This window comes from Pleurodeles waltl, chromosome 4_2, assembly GCF_031143425.1.
Source record: "Pleurodeles waltl isolate 20211129_DDA chromosome 4_2, aPleWal1.hap1.20221129, whole genome shotgun sequence".
In the NCBI taxonomy this organism is placed as follows: domain Eukaryota; kingdom Metazoa; phylum Chordata; class Amphibia; order Caudata; family Salamandridae; genus Pleurodeles; species Pleurodeles waltl.
Genome location: NC_090443.1, coordinates 33,522,518 through 33,548,717, shown reverse-complemented (window position 1 = coordinate 33,548,717; position 26,200 = coordinate 33,522,518). Strand labels below are relative to the sequence as shown.

At 46.9% G+C, this 26,200-nt stretch overlaps 1 protein-coding gene across 3 annotated transcripts in view; it reads left to right on the top strand.

Moving 5' to 3' along the window:
• Window positions 1-26,200, top strand: part of CACNB3 (calcium voltage-gated channel auxiliary subunit beta 3) — a 274,688-nt gene that overhangs the window by 97,427 nt on the left and 151,061 nt on the right. The window contains exon 1 of one of the 3 annotated variants that reach the window (XM_069230502.1): window positions 937-1,252. The exons of 1 other annotated variant lie outside the window; for it this stretch is intronic. In XM_069230502.1, coding sequence (XP_069086603.1) covers window positions 1,211-1,252 — 42 coding nt within the window. In that variant the 5' untranslated portion in view covers window positions 937-1,210. Of the gene's footprint in view, window positions 1-936; window positions 1,253-15,575; window positions 15,812-26,200 lie in introns of those variants that run through there. One more of the 3 variants, XM_069230501.1, reaches the window with a different exon arrangement.

Here is a 26,200-nt window from a genome sequence, read left to right as displayed (position 1 = left end):
TGGTTAATGTATACCAGGGAATGAGGAGCGGGTAATTGTCTTCAGTATGCCTTTATTTCAACTTTGCTTCTCAAAGTGAGGACTCTGCTCGAGCAAAAGGCTCTCTCCGTGTTTTGGGGCGCGGTGGTAATGCAGACAGCGGTTTCAACATACTCCCTCGGGGTTTTTTTCCTAGCGTTAAAGCTGCTCGTGAATACCAACAAATGCACCATCGTTTGGTCTTGCAGGGAGGTGTACATGTGTAATTGTTCGTTCTTGCAGGGAGGAGTGCATGTGTAATTGTTGGGTGTGAGAAGGACGGGGGGTGAAACGCACGTCTAAAAACAGGGAAACATTCTGCTTCCAGCCGCAAGCCGTCAATGTGATTATATTTCACTTAGAGCCCAAGTAGCCCATTACTGGAAGAAGCACAGGCCGACAGTGAGAGGGAGGGCTGGGTGGAAAGGGGGAGACGTGCGGTGCTGAGTTGAGGTATGGAAGGTAGGGGGAACGAGAGAAATTTGACTAGAGAGGAGGGTGATCTGTGAGTAAGGAGGGTGGGGTAGAACTGCGAGGATGGTGTGGGGCGGACTTCAGAGCTACCTTTGGGGATGTGGGTGGTCCGTGAGGAGTGTGGTGTGTTGGCGAGGAGGGTGGGAGATGGAAATGTGAGAACAGTGGGGTGTGGGGTTCGATGCTGTTGGGGGGGGGGGTCTGTGAGTAGGCCGGCCTGCCAGTAGGCAGTAGTGGTAGGACTTGAGGACGTTAGCGAGTGATGAGTAGGGTAAGAGAGGGTAGAGTGGGCATAGGCGGGGGGTAGCGGGGAGGGGGTGAGCTGTCAGAAGTGTGAGGTGAGCTTTGAGTGAGGAGGGAAGGGTGGGCTGTGAGGAGGGTGGGGGCCGTGTGTGGCCAGGGTAGGCTGTGGAGTGGGAGGGGGCTTGTCCGCGTGGCTGCCAGGGTGGGAGGGGGCGAGGCTGCCAGTGAGGTGGTCTGTGGTGCGCACGGGGATGCCGGCAGCCAGGACAGGGGGTGTGCGGGCTTCCCTGGGAGGGCTGGGCTGTCAGTGACAGCAGAGAGCAGAGCGGAGCCGTGACTGAGGAGAGACAGAGGTGTCGGCTAGGAGGGGCTGAGCCGATCGTGCGGAGGGGACTCGGCTCTCGCAGGATGTGCGGGCTCCCTCGGCTGTGGACGAGCCTGTGACTCCTCGACTCGGGGCTTCGCGGCGCCTTCTATGTCTTTTTCTGACTCGAGTGCAACCTTCCTGCTGAACGAGGTAAGGCTGAGCTCCCCTGCGGATAGGGGGTGGGGCAATAAAGCCTAAGGGGCAGGAATGGGCAGCAGCAGTAGGCAGCTGCCCCCTCTCTGGTGCCATAATGCCAGCTCTTTGTGTCGAGGTCTGCACCTCTGTCTCCTGAAACACTCCTCCTCCTTCAACACACACAGACACACACTCCGGCGGACGGGCAGCCATCAGTCTGTGGTGAATGTCAAAAAAAAATATGCCGATTCTCAACCAAAAATATTTGAAATGACAGCCACCGCTGGAGGGCAGGAGACGGGGGGGGGGGGGGGGGGGTAGTTTGGAGGTGGGCAGCGCGGGGCAAATCTGGCGGAGGGAATTCAGGGACAGGAGCAGAGTCTGGAATTGACAGACAGATCACCTCAGATGGAGGTCTTGGCAGGTCCAGTGACCGACCCAGGCAGTGTGTGTGGAGAGAGGGAGGGGGGGGGGGGCATGGGTTGAAAGAGGAATTTAGGGAGAGTGGAATAGGGGAGTATGCCCCATATTTACAGAGGGGAAGGGCCTGACATACGATTTCAGCGGGAGGGTGGACGTGGACAGACCGACTGGGATGCACGAAGAGAGCCGGCCACGGACTGATGGAAGCCACGAGGGCCCTGGAGAAGGACAGGGATTGTCAGAGAAGCACGGAGAGACAGCACCCAGGGAGACAGACCGGCCAGGACGGTGGGATCGGGGACTGGCCGAGGGCGGGAGTGTGACAGATGGGGGTAAAGGCAGAGCTAAGGAGTGGGGAGGAAGGGAAGGGCGCACCCGGGCTGAGACGGGCAGCCTGGTGGGCTCTAGCTGATGGAATGGCTCAGGAGGGACATGTTGAATCAGAGGTAAACAGAACCACTAGGTGGTAAAAGGAAAGGCAGACGAGGAGGAGGTGGAGACGGACAGAGACTGAGGGCCGGGTGAGATCAACGAGGGAAGGGGAGGGGCAGCAGAGACTGGCGACAGACAAACACCTGCGGACTGGGAGGCGCTGAAACATTCACTTTCAAAGCGGCGGTCAGAGCACCACATCCCGCCAGTCACTGGCAGACCGGAAACCAGTGACAGGCACTGGGCTCGGATGGGCACCGTCAGAGAGGCTTTGAAGGACTCCAAGAGATAGGCACGATGCACAGATACGGAGACACCGTCCCTGACAGACGAGACTGACACACACGGACAGGCACGGGCAGAGAGTGCAGGCCCGGGGGGTGACCCCACGGTGGGAGGGCTTGCTGAGTGGTCTGGCCTTTCAAAACTAAGCTCGGGTTCTTTCACTCTGAAGGGGAATTCACCCCTACAGCACTAAAACACTAATTCAGTGATGGGGGCTCCTCTGAGCACCCCTAGATGTGGTGCTGTTTCCTGTGCCATTAAGGCAGTGATGGTGTCTGTTTGGTCACCTACGCAGTGATTGCGGCCCCCACACACACACAAACAGAGCAGTCCTGGGCCTCCTCTGGCCATACGGTGATGGAGCCTACTTTGTAGTACTCCGGGAAGGGTAGGCCGCAAGAGTCCGGAGGGCACGTTCTCTTGTGGTCACAGCCTCATAGGTGACTCGAAGCCCCCCATGCACTGGTACAGAAGTCACACATGGTTTATCAGGCTGTCCGTGGGTCTTTCAGGTTTCGTGCAGCAAGGGCTGACCAGAATGGTTTTCAGGGGCGTGGATCCGGTTCAGATGGCTAAGTAGGGTGTGGGTCTGGCCTATTTGTCTTTGTAGAGTGAGGGTTGCTCTTATAGATTTGAGGGGTGTGGGTCGGTCAGTATGGCCTGATAGGGTGTGTGTCTTCTTCCTGTAGCTTTGTTGAGTGAGTCTTCATTATATGACTTTGTGATTTTAGGGTGTAATCCTTTCACAATCTTATGGTCATGCGAGAAAGGGGCGAATTCCTGCGGCTCATTTTGGCATGGGAGCAGGGGGTTCGCCCATCTGTCTCTGTGATTTGAAGGTGGTTTTGTGAGTTGGGCATCTCGTCCAATGCCTTCGAGCTGAAGAGAGGGCCACACTCATGTGAATCCATGGAATCAAGGCTGGTCAGTATGTGTTTGTATGGCGGGGTCTAGGGGGGCTGCTCACATTGCTTTTTGTGGTGATCCTGATACATGTAGCGCTACACACGTGGCTGCTGGTGGCATTATGGAAGGCTTCCAGTCCGCCCTGCTGCCGGCCTTCACACCCAGGAGTGTGCCACTTTCACACTATTGAGAGGGCGAGGGGCGCGAGGACCCTCCTCCCTGCCTTGGGCGCTCGGGGGGCGGGGCTGGCCTCGGCTCGCGTCTCCTCAGCGGGGCCCACGCAGCCCGGGGAAGGTGGGGTTGTTGGGGGTCTGGTGCATCGTGTACCGCACGCTCTGAAGAGTGGTCCCGTGCTGCCAGGGCCGGACGGTGCCAAAAACACAGCGCAAAAACTCCTCGATAAATGGGAGAAGCAGGCACGCTCGGCGTGTTGATGAATAATGCCTCCTGTGAGCGACAGACGGCAAGGCGGAGGCCCTGAGGAGGCACCGAGAAGAGGCACATTTCCCGCCCACTCAGATGACAACGCACACGGCTAATAATTTGCTCAGAGATGGGGAGCGCGCTTGTGGGCGACTCGCTGCTTATTAAGTGCTTCGAACACGCTTGGTAGCGCTGCCCGAGCAACTGGAAAATTTAAAACTACTCTAGGGCATAAGATAATAAAAAAAAAAAAAGAGAGATTGTAGGTCCCCCAGAGATTCCTCATTGGTGTGAAGCTGTGGGCAGGCAGTAGCGTAGCAAAGGTGCAAAGGGCCCAAACGCATGCAAGAATATGGGCCCTGCCCCGTGTTGGTGGTTCAAAAGCAGTTATATTTGTGGCCCTGGCACACTGCTCCTACAGCCCTGTTGAAAACTACTCGCTTATGTACAGGGTGCAGTGCAACCAGAACCATCAGTGCTCTTGACTGAATATGATGTGCAGATTTGGTGTAGGTGAAAGGTGCTGGGCTGAGCCCCCCACACCACTGCCAGCTTCTCACACCCTTCGTGGTGCCTGAAAACGGATGCAGACAGGTGCTCTGCCTTTGTACCAATAATCGTGCTTAGGATGATGCAAGGTTTATGGGCCTGGAATATCGAGTAGGGAATATTGTGGTACCTTAATAGCTTAGCCAAAACATCGAGTGCAAAAATATTGACAGGTAAGTATATAACATTTTGTACGTCTGAATCTGCATCTATCCACGTTGATAATATGTATATCGTCAAGGTGCGTAGCTGAGGAATGAAAATAGTAAATCTATATTACCATTTATGCACTTACTTTTCAATATTTTTGTCCTCGATATTTTTTCTATATTAGAGCACCACAATATTCTTTACTCAACATTCCATACTGAAATCATGTAGGAGACTATTTCCAAGGTCTAAGAAGGTTTGACTTAACAAGGAGGACCTGTTTAACAGGAGGAAGCACTGGCCACCCTTGTGGAACTTCTCAGATCTGAACAGAGCTAAATTAGACCTTCCTTATCCATAGTATTGTGGAATCTCAGCTGATAAGGAGCCAGGTCAGGCTAAAAATCTTGTACATGGCATAAAACCCTCATAAATTGTGTTTGCAGCGAGCTGCCACCCAAGGGGGTATTTTCAATGTATTCACAGATTACACCCATCTCTGAATCATGCATGCCGTTTGTAGGAAGATTAATATCTTGCAAGCTCACGGACCTCATGCCAGCTACTGATGGACTATTGAGTTGCAAAGTCACTAAAATCCCATTATCAGATCAAAGCATTGGTCAGGGATTACAGTCCGTAATTTATCATAGAAAACTGGGCGAGGAGAAGGTTGGTCTTGCCAGAAGGAAATGGTGTCCACCACTGACACGGCCACATCTGTAATTTACAGCCTCTATTAAGTAGGGTTCAGCCAAGACCCCTCCTGACTCCAAGGGCTGATATTAGGGCCCAGGCACAAAAGCTACCAATTCTAAATTGGATTGTATAGACCATAGAAAAAAATCTATTAGTTTGCAGACAACAAAGGACCCAAATAAATAATGCAGTGGATGTCCGAGTGCCTGAAACCTTAAGGGATGCCACAAACACTCTCCATATCCCTAAATATATAAAGGGAGACAATATTACCATCCTTCATGCCTAAAGAGCAGCAGCAACTTTGCAAGACAGTGGTACTCATGAAAATCCCACGAGTCATGAATGTTTATGTAAAGCGATCAATAATGAGAGTACTTTGGCTCACAATATCATAAGGCTTGTTTCACAGAAATTAGAAACTGATCATATCACAACGCCAGATCCTGGCATGCCTACGTGAAGTAATCCCTTGCTTTATAGAAAAGCCCCTCAAGAAGGGAACATCTATTGATTCCTCATAACCTTTCGTGAAGGGGGAGGGGAGGACTGTAGCCGAGCTCCAGTATTGTGGGAAATCTCTGTGTGTTACAGGATCTCTTGGTCCTTAGGTGCTGTAATAGCCTTCTGCACTAATGAGGTAGCAAAATGCAACTTACCCGTATCGAGTGTTCTTTGTTGCTGCCTAGTAAAGATTCACATACTTACCGGCAGGGCACAAATCCTAAAAATAGAATTGGGGGACTAACCAAGTTAGGCTGGAGAGATCTCTGCTGTGTCTAGTCCCAGTTTTGAATCAAAGTAGCGCAGTGGGTTAATATGTCTCCTGCAAAGCAAATTATGTAACACACAGATAACAGATTTTTATTTTATGTAAACGGGTACGTGGGTTACTGCTTTTAACACCGAGATCCTTTTGTAACTTGCAGTTCATAATTTGTAAGTCAGCTATCAATGACATGTCACTCCTACACATTGTAACCCTCACTCTCTTATGTAGCACATCTTGTACATTGATTTACACACATATGATTTATTGTCAATGTACAATATGTATATAACTGGAGAACTATAGCTGCAGGAAAGTAATTCTCTGCTTCCTGCATACAATATCCTAGAGAGTAACACCATCTGGTAACAGAATCCAAAATAGAAGCCTGCTTATGAACCAGTCAGTGAGAAAATTCTGCGAGCAGAGCATCACTTCCTAGATCAGTGTCTAAGTAGTAGTGCATGCAGAGTGTGCTCACTGATTCCAGCATGGCTGCTATGCAGGTGCCAGCAAGTGCGATGCTGCCCTTGTATGTGTATGCTGATGTGAAAGGTTTTCTCATATGAAGTGATACAGATAGGTGAGAGAGGCCTTTTGGAAGCAGCCACAACCACCCACATGGAAAGTAAAGAAGCGGTATTCGGTTTGATAAGGTATAAATCTTCAACTGCCAGGACAATCCTAGCTCATGATAGTCATAAAAATCCTTCTGCTGCTACAAATGATATAAAAGAGAGAACTCAGGAGCCCTTACATAATGCTACACGACCTACAGCAAGCCAATCAACACTGCTGCAACGAAGGAGAAATTGCAGGAACTCAGAACAATCCAGATACAAAAAGTGAGGTTTATTCTGGACCAGAGAAAATGGGGCAACAGTCCACCAGCTCCAAAAGAGCTCAACTGTCTGCCAGTGGAGGAAAGATTAACATTTAACACACTGTGCACCAGGTACGGGACCTTCGAAAACAAAGGCCTATAACACTGAATTAAGTTGCCCCATTACTGTGCCCCAGAGCAGGCAACACCAAGCTGATCAGGCAATACCAAGCTGATCAGGCAATACCAAGCTGAGCAACCAACACAAAATTCAGGTGAAAGAAACATGGAAGAAAAAACAAAACAGGAGGAGCGTCAGTTACAATGCACTTGAATGCTTGATTCCCCCATTTGGTGGATTTACTTAACTTACAGGTTTTCACAAATGCATGAAATGTGGTCATTCAGTGAGCCAGGTGATGTCAAGACAAAGGATCTTAGCCTCACCAATATCTCAAAGGACGTTTTAGGGCACCAACATCATAAAAAAACTAAAAGAGAACAAGTATACACTTATCTAGAAACTGTGGTGTCCTTATGGTTTTACATTCGGTTACCTAGAGAGCTACAAAGTGCGAGCAAAATGTGCCAAAAACAAACGAATCCATCATTAGCATAACCAGCAGGCCGGGCTTCGATAAGCTGGTGAATTGGTATTTTTTAACAGAAGCATATACACCAAAAATAAAAATGGAAAAAGAGAAAATACGTCACCAGCTAAACAAAGTGGCCACATGCAAATACAAATGTGACATAAAAAAATAACCATGAAATATCATTTTGACAGACCAGTACTGATTGTTCTTAACAGGCAGAAGTACTCAAACAGATATAGAAACACTTTTTAGTTTTAAGGAACATCGCATGAAAATATGATTCTTATCTGGGTATCAAAAGTTTCTGTTGGGCTTTGATTTACTGTAGCCACATAAGGATGACTACAAAAACAAACATGCTTTTGCAATGCAATGGGTTTTGCCTTTGCTCAAGTTAGAGCTATTAGCGTTTTAAATTCCTAACTGGACTTTTCTTGACACTTGAATTGAGAATGAAAAGTAAAACAGTTGACATATGCGAGCCGACTCAAAGTGCCCTGGCTGCCATGAGCATAAGCGTGAAGGTGAGACACAAAAAGAAGTACGCTTGGAGTCAAATGTATCTGCAGACGTGCAATTATCCATGTAACAGGGGCAGTCTGCAAGGCGGCAACAAAACCTCCTAAAGGAGAGACAAATGTAAAGCATTTACAAATGATAACAAAGGATTTTTGAAAGGCAAGACCAGGAAAGTGAAAGTGAAGGGCATGGGGTGGGTGTGGTTAGAAGCCCACAATACTTACAACAGGTCAAAGCGCTAGAGCGCTCGACCTAAAAAGGTAAAATAATGGAAAGAAAAGGGTATTGCTAAAGTAAAATACTGGCCTGCAGCCCTTGTCCTTAAGTGCACTTCTTTTCAGTCGGCTATGCACATGTGATCATTTACAATGTCATCACAGCTGGGGGCGGGGCGAAGGTTAGGCACCAAGTTACATGTTGTCAGTAAAGGATGAGCAACCAGGTCGATAGGGTTAACACCTGACGTAACTGTTGTTGTTCATTATAGCATATCTTATTTGGATTTATCACGTGATGCTTTGCTTACCTTTTCTCCTGGTCTTTGGCGGCACCCAGTGGTCCCAGGACAGAAGTGCTGGCAATAATTTGCCGTGTGCTTGATTCTATAGTTTGAGGTTCATCACTGTCTCCCAGGCATTTTCTAAGCAGGCAACTTTGACTGACTCACCCCCATTTTGGTCCCAGACGGGAAGGGAGTGAGCCAACTAAAGTTCATGTTTTGAAGGGTGCCGCGTGCAAGTCCCACGGGTGAAGTGCTTCCTGTTGTGCCAGGTTCAAAGGTCCAACGGGGGTAGTGCTCCTATTTAACTACTTGGTGGAGATGGGATAAGGCGAAGTGCGTTACTTCCTTTCCGGAACTTAGTGGACTGATTTCTCTTGAGTCTGACTGTGGTGTTCTGATGAGTATTTGTCCACCTGGACCGGAGAGACCAACAACCGCTACTGAGGAGGAGGAGATGGGCACATGTTGAGGTGAAAGGGCAGGTGTAAAGACCAAAAAGGACACTGTCAGTTTATCCGGGGACAACCACCATAACCTGGGGGGATATGAACATTAATTGGTGAGTTAAGTAGGTGTCTGTGGGGGGTTCTGGCTAATGAAGGCAAATGAACCATAAAGGTGCTGTTACATTTTCTTTTGATCTTGGTACATTGCTGGTGCAAAGACAAAGGTCAAATGCCAGGCCATGTCTTCTGACAAAGTGTTACTTATTCGTTTAACATGGAGATTGGTGTTTACTTTTCTTTCTCTATCTGCAAAGTTAGAGCATTTCGTAAGGTGATCTCACTGACAATCATGCTGGGGGACAGGGAGTGTGAAAGAAAAGGCCATTGGATGTCAGCTTTTGTGTTACACACAACTAATTATAAATACCTGTAAATAAACTGAACAATTATTAAAAAATATATCAGACATTATGAAAGCACAAATGAAGCGCATTATTTTTGTAATTTTGAAGTGTGATGAAAGCAAAGATTTAATAGGATTAAATAAATTAAGAAACTTTAATTGGTGATGTGCAAACATTAAGTATTTGTTGAAACAGACATTTTTGATTATGTACTGTGGGGTTATCACTAAAATTGAATACCAGTGCATTTTTTGTGACCACTTTAAAGGAAAATGTGTTTTCTGTAAAAGTAATAGATTTGTGACAGTATGCTCCAAAATGCACGTCAGGCAACATACCACACCTTACCACTCCCTCGCTGAATGGGTATGGATTGTTGGCTATGCATATTCTTGATAAGACGCTTGGATTTTCCACAATCCCTATGACTTCAGAGATGCAATATTGATTCCAGCACCCCCACTCTGAAAAGTGTTCAGACACCTCTATAAACCGTAGCACGCTGCCGCATCTTTCGTGCGGCCAAATTATGATTTTCTGTGTGGGTTTTACTTAGTGGTAGAGTGACCAGTAGCCCTCACCGCCAAGGCGCAGGAAAACTATTGTGCCCATACTATAGCAAATCAACTTCCAAGAAATGACAGTCACCTCTTAGCCTACAGAAGAGGCGTTTAGGTTGCCCCCAAATTCCGAACTCTAGAAGGCAGCTGAGGACAAAAGCCCTCGTTTTCTGCTGGAGGGTTCGGTGATGTAAGGAGGCTGGTAAAACACAGGGAGACATAGGGAAAGGCAAAATGGGCAGAACGCGATGTCTGACTGGAGTGTATGGACTTTCATCATTATCACTCTCAAAAGTTGTATTTAACAGTGATATCTCCAGTTGTTCCTCCTCAAATCAGTTCGGAAGTACCACCTGACACATGACAAAAACAAGGTTGTCCAAATGCCCTTCAGTTAGTTTATTTTTTCTTTAAATCACCGTCAGTGTCCATTAGATGGCACCCTTTCCACAAGGTTCTGGTGATTGGTTTGCCTTGAACAAAGGACAAATCTCCAGGAACAGACTCTTTCTTCTGTGTCCAGGAACTCGGTCATGCGGGCTGGCTGACCTAATTTAAAAATAAAAAACACATTTTACAAAGGTTCTTTGGTGTAAAGTCGAACATTATTGAAAAGTACATGAAGGCATAACAACACTGTAGGCAGAAGTTCTACAATTGAGCATTTAAAATGTTACATATGAATCCATGTTTCATTCAAATACAATTATTTGTTAAGGCGAATCATGCCGCATTTATCGAACTAAATAGTAGGAAATTAAATCAAGCGGGTTGGTGTCAATTCTCACATGCCACAATCTTATGCAGGCGAAGTTTGTTGTTGTTTTACAGTGGTACTAACGATGCTAGAAGAGGAGTCTACTCTGATGTGGCACACTTCTGTAGGCCAGGATAAAATAGGTGTACTATGTGGTGTGGTACACTACCATTGAACGGGTTTAAAGTAGGTCTGTCCTCTGATACAGTACATACCTATAGAAGAGGTTTAAAGTAAATGTACCCTCTGATGTAGTACGCGTCTGTGGAAGGGGTTTAAAGTAAATGTACCCTCTGATGTAGTACGCGTCTGTGGAATAGGTTCAAAGCAACTAAAACTCATTTGAGTTGCATTTCCTATCGTCTTTTCTCTGTTTGTGCCAACTACCATTCTGCACTCGTGTATCTGTCACTCTACGAAGAGATTATGACTCTTGTTTCAGAGGCTCCTGATTGTTCTGAATTTTTGGGGCTTTCCACTCTCCTCACAAGCAGCCCTGTCTACTTCCAGTCACCAGTCCACATTTATGTATCATGAAGCAGCCATAGATAATGCTGGCCATCCTGTTTTTGTGCAGTATCTGTTTTGGCTTCTCCTAATCCCACATTAATGAAAATTTCTCAGAATCGTGTTAGTTCTTGACCCTCCCATTAGTTTATGTTAAACTCAGACGGCAATGGTTTAAAGCAAGAGACTCCTGTGATGTAGTGCCTTGCCATAAAAGAGGTTTAAAGCAAGGGCCCCCTGTAATGTAGTGCCCTCCCACAGAAGAGGTTTAAGGCAAGGGCTTCCTTTGAGGTGGTGCCCTCCCACAGACGAGGTGTGAACTAGGGGTCTTCTCTGTGATGTGGGGTCCTTTAGAAGGGTTTCAAAAGAGGTACATCAGCTGGGATGGTGAAAGTATACATACCCTTTGATATGGTGCACTCCTACAGAAGGGGTTGAAGGTAGGGTACTCTTTGATGGGGTAAATTCCTATAGAAAGGGTTTTAGATAAGTTGGTTTACTCTCTGATGTGGTATACTCCTGCAGAAGGGGTTTGAGGCAGGCTCCCCTGTGATATGGTGTATCTCTGCTAAGGAGGTTTAAACCAGGATCCCCTGTGGTGTGGTTTACCCCTACCGAAGAGGTTTAAATCAGGTTACCATGTGATGTGGTGAACCCTTACAGAAGGGGTTTGAAACGTGTTGCTCTGTGCTGTTGTGCACCATACAGAATAGGTTTAAAGTGGGTGCTCCCTCTGCAACCTGATGCACCCCTACTGATGGAGTTAAAAAATGTTTCCTCTCTGATGTGGCGCACCCCTGCTGAAAACAAGTTTAAAGTGTGCTTCCCTGTGACATGGAGACCCCTACAGAAGGGGTTTTCAACCTGTTCCTCTGTGATATGGTTCACCGTAAACATGGAATTTTAAGTTGGTATTTCCCAAGATATGTCACATGTCTAGGAAGGAACTTAAAGCAGGTGTTGCCTCTGGGATTTGACGCACCCCTACAGAAGGGGTTTTAAGTTGGGGTTTCCTCTTTGTTGTGGTACATCCCTATAGAAAGGATTTAAGTGGGAGTTTCTCCTTTGATGTAGTATACATTAAAAGAGGAGGTTTAAAACAGGTGTTTTCTGTGTGCTGCACCCCAAAGAAGAGGCGTAATCCAGATGTTCAATTTGTGCTATGATTAATCCCTTCCGAAGGAATTTAAAGTGCACATCTCCTCTCTGCTGTGGTGCACCTCTAGTGAGGAGGTTTACTGTATGTGCCCCTTCTTCTGTGATGTGGTAGACTCCTACAGGGGTAGATTAGAGTGGAAAGCCTCTCCTTGATGCGGTACGCTCTTATGATTGTGAGTTGTAAGCATGTTTATGTAATATTACGAGGTTCTCTTCTTTTCCATATGTTCTCTGTCCAGAAATTCTTTCAATAAAGTGAGGTTGCACAATTGAAAATGTTTGCCTGGAGAGAGTTGATGTGTGCTGTGCGGGTATTTATTTGTGGATAAGTAAGCGCATACAGGTAATAGAAAACATATAAACTCATAAGGCCTGAGTCACAATTTTTTTTTTGATGCCTAGTTGTGACTTACTACTGCAAACTTAAAAGTAAACTAACAGTAAGTAAAACTCAAAGAAAAATCTTTGTAACCGGGTCTACAGATTTATGAAAATTGCACAACCTAAAGTAAAACCTCTAAAATTCATCATATTATTAAAGATAATAACCAAATCATTTGAAATCAATCTTAGACTTATCACATTTTTATTTGTTACAACTAAAATCTTTCCACAAATGAAGCAGTTTTACATTATATAATATAATGAATGATTTCAGAATATAGCTCAATCATCAGTCACCCATTAAGTGGAGGCGTGCGCCAACCTAAAAAGCATAAAACGTTTTCTAACATCATGATTCTAATCATAATATGGGGAACAGCCAGGGACATAAGCATCGTAGCCTTATGCACAGAAACGATTTTCTTGCACATTGGCCACTTTTGCAATAGGTCTCATAAAATTATTGTAAACATTTAGAGTGATGGAATACCCACTTAATCCCCCCTTAAAATTGAGCATCATTAGGAGCTTCTCAGTTAGGGCGGTCTGATTATGGAAAACCCTTTCGTCATTCTTGTGTGCCTTACAGGATCTGTTAGCCCTTATAAAGGCCTTGAAAAGCTGGTTATATATTCAATAGTTTGGCTTGGTTTCGGTTCACTTTTCTTTTCTGCATTTGCATTACTTAGCACCAGGACATCTATACAGGTACCAGTTGCACTTCACATAACAACTAACATAACATAACAGCTGGAGTCTGTAGCACCACATATAGTATGTGTATTTATCATCTCCTAAGCCAGTGAATAAAAATAACTCAGAGGTGGCGATGATAAGGTGAAGTACCATTTTAGCACCAATGATTCTCCTTAGCCAAACTCAAAGAAAGGTCAGGCTCCAATCATAGTGATTCCAAGGAGGTTTAGATCTGTACCCCAATGAGCAGCCTCCATATTGGGCCCTCCAGATCCTCACCTGAATAATTAATGGTAGATAGCCACAGTGGTGCCCCATAGGTCAATACTGGTATTATATTGCCAAGTCAGGCCCTCATTGATGAAAAACATGAGTAGTCATCATAAGTTTTATCAAACTTCACTAGGACATTTCGAAGTATCTGAATGTATATTCTTTCTCACTTGAATCAAATCAGCTTACTACCAAAAAATATAACCACATATCTATAGGATATGGTAGGAGCAGGCTGACTGGGTCCAAAGAAGCATCTACCCGAGGACCAGGCTATGGGATTGCTTAGAGAGGAGGGTGGGCTACAGTAACCCAACCTTAATGTCCCCAGGCCCCTGTTCTAGTCTTAGGGCCTGGTTTGGATCTTGGCAGACAGGTTACTCTGTCACAAATGTGACACTTATTCCATTTGCTGTATTACAATTTCCATAGGATATAATGATTAGTTTCTTATTTTAGGAAAAACAGGAACACCATTCGGAGGACGTTGCTAGGATTTCAAATGCAGTGTAGAGTGCTCTTACATGTCTTGACACAATCCTAAGCAGGGACAAACACACTTTGATAAATTAGTGCTTTATGTCACACAGGTACAAGTTCAAGAGAAGCGGGCAGCAAACAGCCCTGATGCACCCCATCACTGCAAGTAACACCTTAGTTAACTCCATCACTTGCTGTTACCAGTGAAACTTCGCTAAGTAGCATGATTAAGTATCTCAGGGCTCATCCTTTCAGCAACCTACCCACATTAGGGCGCTATCTTCATTGGCTGTACAAACGTATATAGTGCTTAAGGTAGTTACTTCAATGAGCAGTTGAAGAAGAGGCCGATGGGAGAGATGCTTCTAGCTGTAAGACAGAATTCCTGACAGCTGCAAATTCCACTGCCCTACGTGATACCTGTATCCTTGAGACAGGGATTCGAATACGTGGTGTCAGTGTCGCTCAGAGTGTACTTCTGGTAGATGCTCATCCTTCGCCCATTGTCCCTCAGCGAATACTTCTGGTAGATGCTGTCTTACCTTCCAGTAGATGTCACTGTCCATCAGAGAGTACTTCTGATAGGTACTGCCCTTCCCTCCTAGCAGTTGCCAGTATCTCTCAGAGAGTATTTCATATAGATGCTGACATTCCATCCAGCAGGCTTCAGTGTTCCCCAGAGAGTAATTCTAATAGATGCTGCCCCTGTTACTCCTGCCAGCATCCCTCAGAGAGTACTTCTTATAGATGCTTCCCCCTCTAGCCAGCTGATGTCAGTGTCCCTCACGGATTATTTCTGAGGAATGCTCCCCTTTTCCAGCGAGTGCAGTGCTTAATTTGAGGCGGTGGTTGCCAGTGTGTTCGGAGGTGGGGGGGGGGGGGGGGGCGACAAGGTCGTATTTTATGTCTACAGAGTGCAAGAGAGGGGGAAACGTGCGGATCGAAAAGACGAAGGAAGAAAACTTCGCCAAAACCGTCAGAAACAGAAATTATGAACCTGCAAGAGTGAGAAAAAGGGCAGGAGTGTCTGGTTGAGGAGTAATGAGGTATGAAGTGGATTAAAAACCACCAGCCTTGGTATTCGGCCCGCCGACGTTTAATTGCACCGACCGTGGTGGGCTTCTGAGCAGAGCTGCGGGCACCGGTACTTTTTCTTTCAACAATTACGTTCTGAGCAGGTGTCCCTCAAGGAGTACCTCTGATAGATGCTGCTACTTCCGCCTTGCAGGTGTGCTGCATGGAGTACTTCTGGAAGTGACCCCCACATAAACCTGAACAGCGAAGAGCGCCCGTGAGACCGGCCTGCTAATGACCTGGCCCTCGGCCGCCTCCGTGCAGGGTCGAGCGTCCCTCAGAGTAGGACTTGTAAAAATGTTGCATCCCTCCCCCCAACACTACCTGCCGCCCCTCCCCGCGCCCTCCTGCCAGCACACCTGAGGGATGCCCGCCAGTCACCGGCAGGCGTCCTTTAGGGGCCCCCCAGGAGCCGACCCGACTCCCAGGCCCGGCTTCGGGGGTAGCGGGGCTGGTTGTGCACGTGCGGTGCCCGAGAGCAGCACCCTGGGTATTTCCAGTCCCTGCATCATCCCTTACCCCCGCGCCGCCGGCTCCCTGCTCTCCCCTCCCCCGGGCGGCTCCGGGCTCCGCTGGCGCCGTCTGGCTGCAGGTGCGCCCCCGGCGGCGGAGAGGGGGCTGCGCGCTGCACCGCGCCAGGAGAGGCCACCGCCCCAGCACCGCGCCGGCAGCTCCGAGCTCTCCGCCGGCCGCGCCCCCGCTAATGCGGCCCCTATGTACGAGGACCCGTACCTCCATGGCCAGGAAGACTCGGAGGTGGTGAGTGCGGTGTGTCCGGCCGCGGGGGTGAGGGGCGGCCTGGCGACGCATCCTTTGGAGAAGCGGTGGCGAGGGGGAGTTTGTAGGGAGAGGGGGGCCGGGTGTCCGTGGGTGCTAAATGGGGAGACAGCCAGTGCCCCTCCCTATGTGCTGGGCGGAGAAGCGGCGCTGGAAATCTGGCCGTGGGTGCAAAAGCAGGGCTGGGAATCGGTCTCTGGGCGGGGAGGCCGGGGAATGGATCCGCTTTTGGGTGAACGGGCGGTCTGGGGGTGTCTGTGTGTGCTGGTTAAGAGGCGTGCCAGGAACTGCCTCTCGGTGCTGCGCCGAGAGGCGTGGTTGTAGGTGCTGGGTGGGGTCTGCCTCTGGGTGTTTTGGGGTGCTGGGAAGAGGAGGCTGGCGTTGCCTGTGTGTGCGGAAGGAGCCGAGGGTCTGTTTAGGGGCACTGGCTGAGCAGGGCGTGGCTGTTTTCTGGGCAGAAGACGATCAGGGGTGTCTGCGAGTTCTGGGCAAAGGGGCAGGTCTATGAGTGCTCCGTGGCAGAGGCGGGTAGGGGCTGTTGGGGTACAGGCTGTGGGTGCGATGAAGATGCAGTGCTGGGGGTGCTGGTGGAGAGACAGGGCACCAACTGTCTCTGGATGCTGACTAGAGGAGCACGGATGTGGTGAGTCAGTGCGTACTGGGTGCGAAGGGAGAGGGGCCTTGGGGTTCGGCCCAGGGGGGTTAGGGGAAGCGGCAACGCTCAGAGTTGCCAGGGGTGTTGGTGGGGAGCAATAGTCTTGTTGCACGAGAAGGGGGTAAAGGTTGTCTGTCAGTGCTCCGCACGAGACAGTTCTGGGAGTGATTGGGTGCTCACACAAAGGCAAGATTGAGGGTTTGTACCCTAGAGCTGGGGTGCAGAATAGAGGTATGGCATAGGCCTGGGGGCGCACAGCCGATACATAGTATGGGCCCATGGGTGCACAACTGAGGCATGAATGGAAGTGTCTGTGTGTAGTGGAACCAGACACCGAACTGGACTGTTTTTGCGGACAGATTACGGAGTAGGGCATTTCTTTAGGCCTGGGTGAGAGGTGAGCCCGGGGGAGTCTTTAGGTCCTGGGTGGAGAGTCAGGGCGGCTGCAGTGGCGTAACGAAACTTAAGCACCTTCTCCTTCCCAAAGTACCTTGTAGCACCCCTCCCACCCCTTCCCGGGCCCAGCCAGGGGCCTGCCACCCGTGTACAGTGTGCTGAAGGTGCCCCCTGGAATGCGGGGGCCTTTGTTACGCAACTGGGCTGCTGGGTCTGTGTTGGGGCAAGGGGTTGAGATAAACATATTTCCTGTTCATGTGCTGAAGTAAACGAACACGTGACGGATGGAATGCTTGAACAAATCTCAGCCCCTGGCAATCACTCCGATGCGCATCCCGGTCCACTGATTTTATGCCCATCATGCCACCTCAGTTTGAACTCAGCTGTTTGCAACCCAGCCCTGGTCCTTTTCCAGGAGGTATAGCCCACCTCAAACTGCAAAGCCGGGTACCCTCTAAACCGGAACACAAGTACCCCAGGACTGGTTTCAGCATAGCTGCGGGTGTCGGGCACAGAGTCAATTTGAAATGAATCTGTGAGTGTTGGGTTCAGAGGCGAGAGCAGGGTCTGTGGGTGATGGGCACAGGGGAGGTCTTGAAGGAGGCTGTGCGTATGAGTGTAGCGCTCGGGGGCTGTAGCTGCTGGGTAGAAGCACTGCTAAGTAGATGTGAGGGTAGAAAGAGCTGAGGGGCTCATCTGTGGGTTTCGGGTTTCCAGTTTCACAGCTTGGCATCTGTAGGTTCTAGCGGCGCAGAGGCACTGCAGTGTGTGTTGGTGGAATGAGGCGGCACTGGCAGTCAGTCTGAGGTTGCTGGGTGCACACGTTTATGGGTAAAGTTCTATGCGGCTTATGTGTGGTGGGAAGGCTATGTCAGTCGCAGGTGCTGGGGTTCTGTAGGCGCCCTACAGAAGCAGGGCTGGGAGCCTGGATGTAGAAGCCTATTACCGAGCTAAGGGTTTACATTTGGAATTAAAATAAAGAAGCGGGGCCTGTCTATGCGCTTTGGGTTCATGGGACTTACACATGTACTGTATACCGTAGGCTTATTGGCGCTATAGAAACTTGGAATAGAGAAGAATGAAGGGAAGTATTACGTAGGGCCACACTTTCAAGGCTTTCCTACACGTGAAGTAGTCTGTGGAGGTCCGTTGCCATCCCTCCTCCTTGGACTACAGGATTGTGATGCAGCATGTGCCCAAGGTATCTGACCCCCAGATATTTCACCGCTGGGACCGGGTAAGGTCGAGGGCCGAGCAGGGGTGGCCAGAAGGCGGTAGACCACAGTGGGGTCTCAGTGACCGAGGCCAGCATCATGTTGCTCCCATTAGCGGAAGCACATCCGTCAATTCACCGCATGAAAGCGGAAATGAAAGTTATAGAGGATTACACATACTGCCGGCCTTCAGATCGATATGTGCATCACCCACGTACAACAGGAGTCTAAAGAACTAACAAAGGCAGGCCCGGGGGAGCCAGGCGTCGAAGACGAGCTGAGAGAGGCGTGACTGCGGATCTGTCTGTGGTCCTGGCACTGACTTGGGTGCTGCCCAAGTGGCATGGCCGAGGGATTTGTATACGGATGCAAGGTTAGTGGGTGGCAGGGGTCTGACAGTTGGTTCGCGGCACCGGAGCAGTACAGGGGGTCCTTCTCTAGGTCCTCTGTGCAGAGATGACGCTTGTGGACTCCAGCTGTGGAGATTTGGATGGTCTGTGCGGGCACACAAGGAGAAACGCAGGGTGCATAAAGCCAGATTTTCTAGTGTGGCACATTGTCCCATCACCGTGCAAAGCTAGCTCATAGTTATGTAAACTCTGTTTCTCTATAACCACTCTCTCTACTCTTTGATAACGTGAGTTACTTCAGATAATCCATGTTTAGGATCAATAGTACCAATGCAACACTTGCATAACAAAAATCATTTAGTAAAGAATATCCCAACCCAATTTAGCAATTGATAAAGATTTTGATGAACATAAAAGTGAAACAACAAACATTGGAGCAGTCACTGCAAATGTAGTGTTTGAAACTAGCTGTTCCATTTTGCACTTATCCATGCTGCTTGGGCAGTCAGTGAAAGTTCCTGGGCGTTACTCACAAGTGGGCACTGATGCCTTCCCCCTCGAGGGGCACGGCATGAGTCCCAGCTCCAGGCTATATTTAGCTTTCAGTCAGGCAACAGGGGCTGGATGAGCGTCAGTTGTCTTGTGCATGCGGGCCCAGTTCACAGCTCCCTTACTTCACATAGTTCCTCTGGGGGTGTCTCTGGCTTTCGTCTCCAGAGTAGGCAGAGTTTCTTCTGGTCACGTGAGTCTACCGAAGCCAGTAGCTCGTGCCCCACCTTCGAGGGTGCACGTTTATATTTTGTTGTAAGTGTACGCCCACCTTGCTACCACAGTCTTCTAGTTTTAGTAGTAATGTTGCTATGTCTTTCACACAGAACCATGTAAAAACCCATAACCTCTAAATTCAAATCTTAGTAAAATAGTGTAGTGGTTTTATGTGGTTGTGCAAAGCTCCTTGTTTAACTTGCTGTGCACATGCTCTTATCATAGAAAATTTGTAAGTGGGTTATACATCTGCTGCAAAGATGTGCATGCGAGAAGGGCCACTGGCATTATGTAATTCTGCTGCTTTTTTTCCGCATGATTATGGAGTTGCCACACTTGCTTTATAATCCGCAGATTTTAACAACAAATAATGTTTCTAGTTCAAATGGATCAAAAGTTACTAATAACATGGCGTTGTGGGTTTATAAAGGTTAACTGGTCATCTTTCTGTTGCTTTTCTCTGTATTTGGTAGTTAAACAGGTACTAATGTGGTGAAATCCTTGCCCTACACGATAGTGAGATAATAGTTTCGAAAAGTGCCACATAATCTGCCTTTTCTTGCCACATGATTTAGTCTACCCTATGGCATAATGTGGTACTCCCCTGCTGCATAATTCAAGTGGCCCTACCTATGAGCTACGTGACATAGGTTTGAATCCTTTGCACAATCAAAGCAAACTGTAACTCTGCCATGGAGCTGGGAAGCAAAATGTGGGGCCTGATTACGACTTCAGCGGAGGGGATTACTCTGTCTCAAATGTGATGGATATCCCGCACACTGTATTACGAGTTCCATAGGATATAATGGTCTCATAATTCGGCAGGCAGGATATCCATTTCATTTGGGACGGAGTAATCCCCTCCACCAAAGTTGTAATCAGGACCATAGTCCCATAACCAGTTTGCATTGTACGCCATGAAGAAAGTCATCATTAGTGTCAAGTTTTGGTTGGATCACTGACAGACTATCAGAAACAAAAATATTGTGTCAAAATATTGAAGACCAAAATATCGATAAGGTAAGAATAGATTTATTCTTAACTCCACATCTACGTAGCTTGATCATCAAGGTAAATATATGTGGAGTTATATTTAGTAAAACGTGGCTCACCTATAGAAACTTACCTTCACAATATTTTTGTCCTCTATATTCTTGACACACTATTTTGTCCCAAGATAATTTTGATTCCTATATTCTGTCTAAAAACCTTTCCAGCAGAGGCCCAGGACCCTTCTGAGAATCCCAGTGGTCCCCTAGTCTGTCCTGGGTATGGAGAGCTCGAATACCTCAATAGAGAAAGAAGAGAAAACAGGGAAGGGGAAGAGAAAACTCAGGATCACTTCCTGTGGTGAGGTGTCTTCAGGGATACATGAAATGGACGGATGTCTGCTAGTTGGCTGGTGGGCTGACTAGTTCTCAGGCACTATGTGAAATGGGTTCTAGATAAGGACAGTAAATGTCAAGAAGTAAATCGAGATGAGACTAGACATGGACCCAGATAACATGACTGACCCTCAGACACTGCATAATAGGAGACTCTCAACAACGGCAGACAGATAGTAAGACAAACGCCACACAAACAACAAGGTCAAAAAGCTGAGTCCAAAGGCAAGGACTGACCCGAAAATGGAATCGAGAAAGCAGAAAACAAAAACAAGCATTGGCATAGCCAGTAGGTCTTGCCTTTAGGACCTTATAAGTATTTAGCCATGCAGTACGTTACATTGGCAGATGGAACAACCATAGCTGACCTTGTGTAACCACTGGTGCCCCCGTAGAAGGGTCACCCAAACATCTAGAGTGTTCAAACGTTCACAGTGTAAGAAGGATGTTACATTGACATGAATCATGGTCATAAATGCAATAAGAAGAGATCAATAAAACATCTACAGTCCTCATCTAAACCCAATAAAACCTTTATCAGAAATAAACCTTGTGTTTGTGCATTCCTTCTTTCACTTGGCATTAGACTGTAATGCTCAGAACAGCCCTTATAGGGAACCACAATAAAAATAGCATTTGGAAGAAACATGGTCATGTAACCATACATACCAGAAATATTAGAATACATGAAATATTAGAAAAATGTTATAATGTTTGTTTTTAATGTAATAAAACATACATTTTTATAACATTTCTCTAATATGTGTAAGCCAGTTACATAAAAAAGGCAAAACCTATTGGCTTTCCCAGTGCTTGTTTCTCAAATGTTGCTACACAGTCTTCCATATTTTTCAGTCATTTCCTTATCTGACTAAAGCGATTCTATGGTTACAGCTACAGTATTACTGATTATGGGGATACAGTCAGGTCTTAACTTGGGCGAATGTCTTTGTGACCCCCTTCTCTCCCCTCGCTTGAACGGATATTCTGACAATTGGATTGGTTATCCATGTACATCTGTATGCAAGAAAGATTGTTTACTGTTGAATACATGAGCTTTGTTCTTGCTTATAACAAAGCCAGAACACGATAAAAGAGCTTGTCTTCTTGTAGCTTCTCTGACATTTTCATGTGTCTGTTTATCTCTGTCATCTTGTGAAGTGGCAGGCATAGGTAATTTCTGACACCTATTTGAGCAAAACGTGGCCCACCAGAAAGCAATAATGCACTGCAATTAAAGCTCTTGCCTTTTATTCACTAATTACCCTGCAGCCCACCTGCTATACTATATATGCGAAGACAGTAGGGAGAAAAATCTAGTGCCCCGAAGAAAGCCTGGGGACGGATGCTTTGAGAAGTATTTCCTGGCAAGTACCTTGCCAGTGGCCGAAACATGTTGGTCGATCATACAAGGTGCATGGATCTATTATAGATCCATACATCACCGCTATCACCCTTCTAGCAGGGAAGGAGTTTGTATTCTTTTTAACCCTACCTAACATCATCCCCAATAAAGAAAACTTCTTGGATAGATGCTGAGGTAGTTTTAATTAGCTTACTACCAACCTTGTACCCTACTGACCAGACAACAATTTATTCTGATCTCCCTGCCCTACGAGGAGGTAACCCTCCCCGAGGGCTACAGTTAAGACCACTGGGTTAGTACCATCAGAACCCGGTGTGTGGGACTAGCCGATGATGAAGCATATCATTATTAAGTGGGTGAGGCTTTTCCATCCATAAAGGGGAAACCCCTCGGGGTAAGGAGGTGTATATACCTGGTGTGATACAGACATGAGAAGGATATAAGAGTGGATAAATACATTTCTCCTCCCTATTTTTGGTGGTATTATAAGGCTTTTTCAGTGTGCTAGCCTTGTATTATCCCCATGCCTGTGTCATTATTCACAATGTCCCTGTTAAGCACAACTTTGCCATGTTAATTTCAGCAGCGCGTCAGAAAATTCCCTTAGAAGTTCTTACATTGCCATACCAGTGTCACATAGCTTCCAGAACAGAAATTGTCCATGTAGTGTCCAACCTGGCATTACCATGTCAGCATCTACGTTGCAACCAGAAAGTTGTAATGCCAGTTCAACACTGCCATGCCCATTTTACATTGCCTTTTAGAAAATTCCATGTTAGCTTCTGCTGTGATAAGCCCACTTTACAATGCCATCAGAAATATTTAATGCCAGTTTCCACACCCTCAAGCCCATTTTACACTGCCATGAAAGTAAATGTCTTGTTGGTTTCTACATAATCATGCTAGCTTCTGCATGGTCCTGCCAGACAGATCATAGACTTCAAAAGTGTAAACTTCTTTCAAACACAGATTACACTTGCAGTGAAATCTTCCCTCACAGTCACAGCATTGGCAGCAACGCAAACCTTTCCCCTCACATCGGTAATCAAGGTACAGCAAAAACAGCTGTACACGTTTCCCCTAACTCTTCCCACATGTACTGCACATGTAGGAGCACTGCAAGCTTCCCCTCACACTGGCAGAACAGGTAAGGCACGGGAAGTAGCAACAACTTATTTCCTCACAGTGACACACTAGGAACAGCACCTGCAGTACAACAGCAGTCCATGCCACCCACAGAACAGGTATGGGCCAGAGCAAATACACTATCCCCCTTTTCTTTCCAAGTTCTGGCCGGATTCCTGAACCCCAGGGGAGGCAGGGTATCTCAGAACGTGGTGGAGAGAGACAGAGTTGCCGAACGCGGAGGAGGGACTTCTAGACTGGCACTGTTATTTGTGCTAAAAGAACTGCTAGCGGCGAGAAAGGCCTCCTTCACCAGGATGCTAGCTACAAGCAGGCGGTGGAGGAGCCCTGAAACCAGCATCTGCGGAGAAGGCACTTTTTGCAGGAATTGATAGCTGAAAAGCCAAGCCTGTGGTTCATTTTTATACTTTTCATTTTCAAGTGTGTGTGTGTGTATGTGTATGTATGTATGTATGTGTGTGTGTGTATATGTATGTATATATATATATATATATATATATATATATATATATATATATATATACACACACACACACACACACATCTACACCTAACTTGGAGGCAAAGGGGCGCTGTTCAGAAAAATAACAAGGTCAATAAATAAGAGAATACAATACAGCTCCAGTAAAGAATCAAAAGTGGGAGGTAGCAAATGAAAATTTACAAAGTAAAATGTGTTTTTTTTGTTACAAAAAAACACGCAGAGAAAGCCAAATAAACAGTTAGGGTAGAACAGACACAAGGACAGCATTAAATTAAAAAAGGTCGTTAAAGACTTGCCAACAGCTCAAGACTCATTCGGACATCCCAGGAAGGCGAGGCTCGAGCGACGAGCAGCCTTGCTGGCCGCCATGTTCCCCACCAACCACTTGCAGAGGAGATCTCAGTGGAGGTCTTCACATGGGGACACTTCAGGATGTCAGGGGCGGAAGTTCCTTGCTTCTGGTCCTTCCGGTGCTGCTATCGATCCACAGCTTTCCAGCCAGGTAGGAAGGCTGGCCCAAGACAAGTGCCTTTTTCAGTGATGCATCAAAGTTTCCAAAATATTCAGAAGTGAAGGTGTAACCAGTGAAAGCATTATAGAATTGGAGTGATATAATCAAACATTTGTCTCCTGAAATAAGTCGAGCAGCAGAACTGATCCCACCTCTGAAGGCTAAAGCGAGGAATCCAGATGGAGAAGCCAGTTTCTCCCCAGCCGTCGGAGCTTCTTTGTGGAAAGAGGGTTTAACATATGGGATCTGGGATTACATATTGTTCTGCCTTTCCAATTCTGTCTACCTTCATTGTTAATAATTGTATTATTGAGGTGCCCAGCCCCTACGTCATATGTGCAGTACAAAGAGTCCTCGACTAGTAGTGCACTGGCTTGCACGGCCTGGTTAATTATTGGCTCCTCGCTCTCCATGAGAGCCATGACAGAGAGAAAGCACCATCGCCACCTGATGTGCGAAGCATTTTCAATTGTTAACTAGAATAACGAGCAGTTTTTAGTCTGCTGCTGAACTACGCTAGGGCCCCGTTTCTTGGGTGTAAATCAGAGCCGGTTGTTAGAGCTATTGCATCAGGAACATCAGTTTCTCACCAGAAGGACACTACGCAAAATATACCATCCATTCCTGACCAAAAGAACAATACACAAAACATCACCCCTACCTGACCTCAGCAGGTTGGCTGCATGCATAGTTTGGAGTGAGTACCTCCTGGTTGTGACCACGTGCACGAGTACCTCATTAGAAGGCAGAAATGAGAGTGACTGCCAAGCTACATTCCAAGAGTGCAGGAGAAGCTGCTTCGATTTCTCGAAGATAGGAGGATCATTTGATGAACGCTCTGGTCTTAGGATACTGAAAAGTTTATAAATGGAAATAAGTGCTTGATATGTCAATGGGTAGTACCTATTCTGTGTCTATGGGAAAATAAGTGACATATAAGGGCGAAAGATGCTTGAGGGGCAGTTTGTCCAATTTTGACCTCAATTGTGAATCTTCTTAATTTACAGCCCATGTGCAAACACCTCTCCGCATAGGTATCACAATTACAAGTGGTTCATTAAACTTCATTAAACTCTGCATACTGTGGATTTTCTCTTCTTTGTATTTCGGCAGACCACACCTGCCGAAATTTAACAGGGAAGAAGGTCCAGTAAATATCAGGACTTCAGTAGCGACTGGTATTGTGTAAAAAAAAAAAAAGAAAAAAAAAAAAAAAGAGTAGGGCAGTGCAGGGGCTAAAACAATACAAAAAAATAAAAGCACTTACCTGCTGCTCTCCTCCTCGGTGCTCCTCTGCTGCAAGTGCACAGGCTCCCAGACTCCTCTGCGCCAATACACACCCTTCTCTCATTCTGGTAATACTATTTCCCAGCATGAGGAAAGCGTCGCGATTGGTGTGATCAGTCTGGTTTTGCGCTCCCAGGGGAACTGGGAGCCGGTGCCTGCTGTTCTCTACCTGGCAACACAGCTCGGGTTGGAGAGAACTCTGTGCGCATGTTCGTTTGGTTGTCTTAAGACGGCGCTATAACACATGCCTCATGCAATGCCCCATTTATACGGCCACACTAGTGTAACTGGTGCTATATATCGCACTTTGAATCAGGTGTGATAAATATCACCAAAACCTCCATGGCACTCCTAACCAGGGTCATAGGATATGGTGACTTCTTTTTTGTAGAAGACCAAAGATACCTAGGTAGGAACTGAAAGGTGAAGCACAAATCCTCAAAGCGAACTGGCAATGGCAGTCTTGTACCTGGTCTCTGGTTATGCACCCTCATATTGAAGACTGACAATGTATTTGCTGAAGAGGTGGCAAACTGACTATTTCTGCAGTTTTTGTCAAATTAACTAATACATTTATCATACATTTTGTGGGACTTTTAATGAAGGAAAGTAATACTGTCTGGGGTCCAAATGGCATGCTATTTTGTATAGCATCATCCTTAATCAACCACACCAACCACTGTTCCCGCACCAAGCAGATCTTCACCTCTTACCAAGCACATTACATGTGCCATTATCAACCACAACACTCAATCTACTTAACCACATTTGCTGAAACTATCACATTGCATACCCCATCTTACTTATCCTTG